The sequence below is a fragment of the Salmo salar genome, chromosome ssa01 (genome assembly GCF_905237065.1).
Source record: "Salmo salar chromosome ssa01, Ssal_v3.1, whole genome shotgun sequence".
Taxonomy (NCBI): Eukaryota; Metazoa; Chordata; class Actinopteri; order Salmoniformes; family Salmonidae; genus Salmo; species Salmo salar.
In genome coordinates, this window is record NC_059442.1 from 135,202,156 (window position 1) to 135,210,015 (window position 7,860).

A 7,860-nucleotide genomic window follows, 5' to 3' on the forward strand; every position below is an offset into this window, starting at 1 on the left:
AAAGAATTTCAGGCTAAAATATATTACCAATGCAATTCCTCCCTGTTTACATTTTTATATAAAAAAAACTGATGGAGGGAAAGTTTCACAGAACAGGTTGCCGATATTAAGAGCACAGTCACAGGCAGAATAAAGACAATCATACAACAGCTAGGTTATCAGGAAATGTAATAAATTACCCTCACACACAGTTCACGAATAGCAGTATTTTGATGTTAGACAATTCTGTGGTCACAGGCCTGCTGAGAACATTCATCTGGCATGTCTCTGGTCTAAGTTAAACCAATAAACAGTAAGTGCTCCACACAGAAACATGTAGGCCAACCAGTTTGCAAGGGATCTGTAGTTTCTTCTGACTGAGCAGAGGTATATCCCCACCACCCTTGCTGACATGGACTCAAATCTCACCCTTGCAAGCTGTAAACCCCAAATGTCCCTTTCCCTCACTGAGGTATTGGATCTGCCATTTCAGTGTTACGCCTAGGATTTTTTCCAGCAGTTAGTGTGGAGAGGGGGGGTTATGGGGTCTTCCTTGGGCATACATCAATGCATCTATTATTCAAATGCATATAGGGGAAACACTGCATTTCCAATTGTTTAGATATCCTTGCTGTTATTACAGTCCGAGAGTAAACTTTATGAACCCCTTTGTCACTGTAGCATGGAGTCCAAGATGTCTCGTGCATCTGCTGTACGCTCTCCCCTTCTCACTGTGGAATAGAGTTCAGGTTCTCTTTGAGTCTGTGTCATGCTGGGGATCAGGTTGACATGGTCATCTACACAGCTGCCCACACAGTTCTCCATCAGGGCCCGCACGGCTGGCTCCTTGGCCCCAGAGTCCAACAGGTCCCTGGCCTTGTCATTACAGTGCATGGTGCACCTGGTCAGCCGGTCCTGGGCATGGAGAGTCAGAAAAATAATCACAATCAAGCTACACATTCTCTGTATCGGCTGTCACAAGATATTCAAGTTGTTATCAACTAAAACAAAAAATACTCACCTGAAATTTCTCCAGTTCATTGGTCACTAGTCCTTGGGCCTGAGCCAGAGGGGTGTTGCAGTGTTCAATACAATTGTGTCTATGGAGCGCTCGCAGCACTCTGCACTGCACTTCAACATGAGACCCTGGCTACATTATGCACAAGAAAGATTTTCTTACATTTTTGAACTGGGCACCTGATAAGCCCAAGTGTTGACAATTACAGGTTGCAAATGATGTACGCATGGAGAAAGAGAGGGTGATTTGTTGATAATGCACTGCACAATATACTGGATTATATTGGATGTTTTGAACATAGCTGAAATTGCATTTACATGACCACTTACTTGCAGCTTGCGAATGTGGTTCCGTTCTAAACTTTGAACCATATCCTCAATGGTTTTCAGTACACGAGCTTGATGTGCCTCTGTCATCTCAAATGTTGCTCTCATTTGAGTGACTATTTAAGCTGAACTGTTAGAAGATAACGTTTAGCTACGATGCACAGCTGAATAACAGCCACACCAATTACATACGATAAGTTATTGCAAGTTAAGAAGGCTGAAAGCATGCCTCTCCGTTCTAATACAAACAACGTCACATCCACTCTAGCTTCCGGCATTATCTTGGTAATTTCCGGTTCCCAATATGGTACCGACGTGACCGAAGTCTCCGCTTTGAAGTCTTAACTTTAAATTTAAAATACTGTGCGGGATCTATATTTGTTTCTCAGCGACTTATTTGACCAAATTACGAGTTAGATAAGTCAATAGCTTGCTTCGTTTTTAAAATCATTTGTAAACTCGTAGCTAGTAAAACTTCATTGTGAACTCCTTGAGAAGTCTTCACCTCTACTGACATTTGAAATGGTGAGCAGTGTACACTTATCAGTTATCAGACCTTTTTAATTGTCTGATTTTAGCCAAATAACTAAGAGGGGTCATATCATTTATGTTTTTAAGATATCAAACAGTAAAAAATGCCCATCTCCATGAAAGACTGCTCCTCAAAAGATCAAGTGTGCTGCCCTTTGACCCAGAGAGATTAACACATTTATTGAAAACACTGATAGTACACATGTCACCACCAGTCTATGCTGTCTGTCCTTAATTGACCCAGCAATTCACACAATCATATTAAAGTGACATGTTTCTGACTACTGATCAGGTGTGAATGTGTAGCCTATGTTATTTTTGTAATTGAAATATGTTTTTTTTTAAATCTCTACTCAGATAACCTTTCTTGAAAGGAATTGAATACCCATGATGATTTCAAGAACCATGTCAATCAGGGCACTCCTGTTCTTGGGGCTCTGTCAAGCTGGACGGAGGAGTCTAGCCTCAGCTCCAGAAGACAAAGATCCACCCAAGAGGATAGGTAAACCAATCCTAGTCCAGACTCCACATTCCATTGTCAATGGCATCCAGTGTTGTGTGGCTACACACTAGTACATCCGTTCTGCATAGGTGTGTTCACAAATCTCCATGAATTTAGTTCTATTGGCCCAGAGAGCATTTCTATTACACATATTTACATGACACACATTTTTTCACTTATGAATTGTTCATTTTACTCCCCTTGGACCTCTAATGACATTGCGGTTTCATTCTATTACCAGCTGTGGTTGGAGCGGGCATCGGTGGCACAGCAACAGCTTACTTCCTGAGACAGGAGTTTGGGGCAGCGGTGAAGATCGATGTGTTTGAGCCAGGCACTGTGGGGGGGCGACTGGCCACCCACAACATGGGGGACTATGAGTACGAGACGGGGGGCGCAGTTATCCACCCTCTAAATCTGCACATGAAGCACTTCCTTGAAAGACTAGGTGAGACATGTTGGCCTATGAGAGACACACTTGCTTGTTCCTGAAAGATTGCAGTACACATGCACAGACAGTCTAATGACACACATCTTTATTTCTCCCCTGTTTCTCTCAGGCCTTTCCCAGAGGCGGGATGTCCCTGGAAAAATGGCCATCTTCAATGGAAAAGAGCTCATCTTTGAAGAGAGTGACTGGTTTATTGTGAACTTCCTGCGCCTTCTTTGGCGGTACGGGTTCAACTTCCTGCGGATGCAGATGTGGGTGGAAAGTGTTCTGGATAAGTTCATGAGGTGAGACTTTAGTTTCTGCTACCTGTCTATTTACAACTCAGCAGTCAAAACCTTTGAAAATTATGAAATTATTAATGAGAGAAGAGTGCTAATTGTAGGTATGTGATGTTTTGGTTCTTGTTTTTCCAGAATCTACCAGTACCAGCAGTTTGGCTACTCCTTCACCAGTGTGGAGAAGCTCCTGCATGCAATGGGTGGTGACGATTTCCTCACACTAGCCAATCAGACACTGGAGGAGGCCATGTTGGGGGAGGGCTTTTCTCAGAGCTTCCTCAACGACGTTGTGGCACCTGTCACCCGTGTGAACTATGGCCAAAGTGTGCGCATCAATGGATTTGTGGGTAGGTTTTTAGGTAACAAAAAGAAATGCACACCAAAGTGGTCTGATAAGTGGTTCTGAGTGCTCTTATGTGGCCATCCAATCAAATGTTTTTTATCTTGAAAACATAAGGAAACTGAACTAATCCTTGTGAAATGTGTGGTGTGATGTTGTCTCCAGGGGCGGTGTCTCTAGCAGGGGCAGACCCAGGCCTGTGGGCAGTGGACGGAGGTAATAAGAAGGTGTGCTCAGGACTCCTGTACCACAGCAAGGCCGAGCTCATCCCAGCACGAGTCACTGCTATCTCTGTCAAGTTGCGACCATCTAAAGCAGGTACATACACTGAGTGTACAAAACATTAAAGTGAGATCAATAAAGGACCATAGCTTTCACCTGGATTCACCTGGTCAGTCTATGTCATGGAAAGAGCAGTATGATCCCATATTGATGTCACTTGTTAAATCCACTTCAATCAGTGTAGATGAAGGGGAGGAGACGGGTTAAAGAAGGACGTTTAAGCCTTGAGACATGGATTGTGTATGTGTGCCATTCAGAGGGTGAAGGGGCAAGACAAAATATTTAAATGCCTTTGAACGGGGTTTGGTAGTAGGTGCCAAGTGCACCAGTTTGAGAGTGTCAAGAACTGCAACTCTGCTGGGTTTTTCACACCCAACAGTTTCCCTTGTATCGAGAATGATCCATCACCCTAAGGACATACAGCCAACTTGTCACAACTGTGGGAAGCATTGGAGTCAACATGGGCCAGCATCCCTGTGGAATGCTTAATACCATGTAGAGTCCATGCCCCGACAAATAGATGCTGTTTTGAGGGCAAAAGGGGGTGCAATTATGTGTATATATACACAAATGCCTCAAGTAACTAACAGCACAGGTACTTAGTACATAAATCTGCAAGTTATATAAAATCTGTTCTGTAGCTGCTAAGGGTCTACTCAAATCAAATGTTATTTGTCACGTGTCGAATACAACAGGTGTAGACCTCACAGTGAAATGCTTACTTACAAGTCCTTAACCAACAATGCCGTTTTAAGAAATAATAAGTGTTAAGTAAAAAAATGGAGGCTATATACAAGGGGTACCGGTACAGAGTCAATGTGCGGGGGCACCAGTTAGTCCAGGTAATTGAGGTAATATGTACATGTAGGTAGAGTTAAAGTGACTATGTATATATAATAACAGAGAGTAGCAGCAGCGTAAAAGGGGGGGGCCAGGCAATGCAAATAGTCTGGGTAGCCATTTGGTTAGATGTTCAGGAGTCTTATGGCTTGGGGGTAGAAGCTGTTAAGAAGCCTTTTGGACCTAGACTTGGTGCTCCAGTACCGCTTGCCGTGCGGTAGCAGAGAGAACAGTCTATGACTAGGGGGTCTTTGACACTACCGTCTGTAGTGCCTTGCGGTCGGAGGCCGAGCAGTTGCCATAGCAGGCAGTGATGCAACCAGTCAGGATGCTCTCGATGGTGCAGCTGTAGAACTTTTTGAAGATCTGAGGACCCATGCCAAATCTTTTCAGTCTCTCTTTCCTGTTCACAGGTATCACAGCCAGTCTTTATGAGGTAAACTATGTTGGGGACTCTGGCTCCGCCCATTCCCTGTATGACATAGTGATTGTGGCCACACCTCTCCACCAGGGAAAGTCTGACATCACCTTTGCAGGCTTCTCCCCGCCCATCCCCTCCCAGTACCCTGGGCGCTACCACCAGACTGTCACCACCCTGGTCCACGGCCTCCTCAACGTGTCCTACCTGGGCACCTCTGAGAAGCCCTCTACCTTCAGTGTGTCAGACGTTCTCACCACAGACACCAAGGGCTCCATCATCAACAGCCTGAGCTCTATTGACCCTGTGCACATCCCACCAAGCTACTTACGCCCGCCAGCCAGCGAGAGCAAGGTGTGGAAGGTGTTCTCTCCTCAGCCTCTGTCCCAGGAGCAGCTCCGGGACATGTTCCTATCATGGGACTCCACCTCAGAAACGAAGTGGCTGGCGTACCCCGCTTACAATCCACCTCACCGTAGGACCCCTCCGTTCATCCTCCATGAGCGCCTGTACTACCTGAATGCTGTGGAGTGGGCAGCCAGCGCCATGGAGATGAGCGCCATCTCAGCCAGGAACCTGGCACTGTTGGCACATCACCGCTGGAACTCCCAGGTGGGCAGAATCGATCAGGAGGACCTGCACACACGTCTGAGAGGAGAGCTTTGAAAAGGGAGGGAGGGACAACAGAGGTGGAGAAAAGTAATAATATACAGCAATAATATCAGTCAGAGATATTTCACACTAAAACACTCCTGCGTACGTGAACAGTAGTATTGGGTGTTCTTCCCAATTATGAAGCTATATCCATTGACCCACTATATTGATATATTTTGATTTGAAAAATTCAACTGAAATAATATCAACTGCAACATTAGCACATCATTTTCATCAGATATTCAGGAGATATTCTAATACTGTGCTGAATAGAATGATCACTGTGACATCAGCATAGCGAGCTATGCTATACTGCAGGGTAAAAGTACAATTATTGTTTAATATGTGCATGCATTGGGTTTTCACATATAAAGCTGCACTAGATGGTGCTGCTAACTTTCTGCGTTTCTAAATGTGTCAAATACATCTGGATGAGGTACCCTGTGGCTCCTCTAGACCCACGTATGTCTTCATGCTGCGTCTCAAGCTCTCTACCTCTGGCGTAGTGTTGAAAAGGTTGTAAAGCAAATTGGTTGGTGAAATGTAAGCGGCTGTGCAATTGAATAGTTCTTGCAAGGAAAATTGGCCAACAGATTATTGCAAAGTTTTTGGTGTTATACAATTATGAATACACCCATGAAGAACAAACCCCTATTCGCACTGATCATTTGATGTCATTTGAAAATGTACTATAGTCTATTTACATATTTCTAAATTGTGCCTTTTAAATTACTAAGCAATGCTCTTTATATCTGGGAATCCGCCTTTCTACTTGCTTTCAGAAAATATTTAGTCTCTGTTTTTGGCATGTTTTAGGTATGTTTATGTCATCTATGTGATGAGCAAATTGTGCCATGAAACTAGTCTTCCATTGGGACCAAAGTGAAATATAAGAACACAAAGTAAATCTATTTTACTGTGAGTGATAAGTATCCTTCAGAAAATATTGTCTTCTATTCTGGGAGGTAAATTTCACGTGTCTCTGTAATTTGTCTAGAATGACTCTGAAAATAATCGTTGTTGGTTTAGCCTTTCTAACACACTTTTTGAGGTTTTTGGGGTTTCTATGTGTTTGTGATAATGTGTTAGATACTGTACAACCATAGAAAATGGTGCACTTTGATATATAGAATATGACAAATTTTATAGCAAAATTCCCAGACGTTTAGACATTAACTATATTGATGGAAGAGGGACAGTATTTTGAAATCAGCTGATTTGACTCCCAAATGTTGGCATGGAAATGCAAGCTTTTGTAAACTAATTTGAAATCAGAGTTTGTAATTGCGATATGTTTTATGCTGTATTTGACATGGTCTTCTATGGATTTCCAGGAAAAATTAAATGACTTCAATCTTGTTTTGTCCATTTTTTGTAAATAGGAGACTTGGGGACTTGAAATCAATGTTTACAATCAGAATAAAGAGATAACACTGAAGTGATGAATGTCATCTTTAATTAAACAATACATGTTCTGCCAGGCCCCAAAGGTGCAAATAGCCACATGTTCTTCAACAAACTGGACATTCAAAGCACAAACCACATTTTCTTATTTGCAGATAACGCCATTTGCCCTGTGTTGTGGAGTAGTTCCACTACATGTCGTTCAACTAGTAATTTAACTACATTTTGCATTAGCTTGGCAGTAGTTAACTAAATTAAAATCATCGTAGTGTTTTCGGTAGTAGAACTACTTCAACTACAGTCAACACACACTCACTTTCTGGTTGTCACACTGATCTCATTGCACTGTTAACATCTGACTCCAGAGTGATGTGTTCTTGAATTCATAACTTTGTATTATATGACATTTAAAGATTTAGATAACATTTTTCATGAGGTAGTTTTGATGTAGTAAAGGTAACACTTTTCTCTTAAGGGTAGCTTTACCTTCCAGTGTGAAGTAATTGGTAGCCTTGTAAACTATATTTTGAAGGTTGCTTCATACAGTTGAAGTCGGAAGTTTACATACACCTTAGCTAAATACATTTAAACTCAGTTTTTCACAATTCCTGACATTTAATCCTGGTAAAAATTACTGTCTTGGGTCAGTTAGGATCACCACTTTATTTTAAGAATGTGAAATGTCAGAATAATAGTAGACAGAATGATTTATTTCAGCTTTAATTTCTTTCATCACATTCCCAGGGGGTCAGAAGTTTACATACACTCAATTAGTATTTGGTAGCATTGCCTTTAAATTGTTTAACTTGGGTCAAATGTTTTGGGTAGCCTTCCACA

The 7,860-nt window shown here is 42.4% G+C and overlaps 2 protein-coding genes across 4 annotated transcripts; one reads left to right on the forward strand and one right to left on the reverse strand.

Annotated features, from left to right (window-relative positions):
- Positions 1 to 41: 41 nt before the first annotated feature.
- LOC106564906 (protein FAM136A) lies at positions 42 to 1,622 on the reverse strand. 2 transcript variants are annotated; one of them, XM_045690255.1, is made up of 3 exons: positions 1,327 to 1,622; positions 1,001 to 1,039; positions 42 to 894 (listed from the first exon to the last, which is right to left on the reverse strand). In XM_045690255.1, the coding sequence occupies exons 1-3, from the start codon at positions 1,429 to 1,431 to the stop codon at positions 652 to 654; spliced, it is 387 nt and encodes a 128-aa protein (XP_045546211.1). In that variant the 5' UTR covers positions 1,432 to 1,622; the 3' UTR covers positions 42 to 651. The 2 variants fall into 2 exon arrangements, with proteins under 2 accessions (XP_045546211.1, XP_045546205.1); XM_045690249.1 differs by having other exon boundaries at positions 1,001 to 1,129.
- Positions 1,580 to 6,978, forward strand: LOC106564891 (prenylcysteine oxidase). 2 transcript variants are annotated; one of them, XM_045690214.1, is made up of 7 exons: positions 1,580 to 1,848; positions 2,212 to 2,356; positions 2,598 to 2,804; positions 2,917 to 3,091; positions 3,221 to 3,444; positions 3,591 to 3,743; positions 4,961 to 6,978. In XM_045690214.1, the coding sequence occupies exons 2-7, from the start codon at positions 2,242 to 2,244 to the stop codon at positions 5,629 to 5,631; spliced, it is 1,545 nt and encodes a 514-aa protein (XP_045546170.1). In that variant the 5' UTR covers positions 1,580 to 1,848; positions 2,212 to 2,241; the 3' UTR covers positions 5,632 to 6,978. The 2 variants fall into 2 exon arrangements, with proteins under 2 accessions (XP_045546170.1, XP_013986859.1); XM_014131384.2 differs by having other exon boundaries at positions 3,221 to 3,432.
- The last annotated feature ends 882 nt before the right edge of the window (positions 6,979 to 7,860 follow it).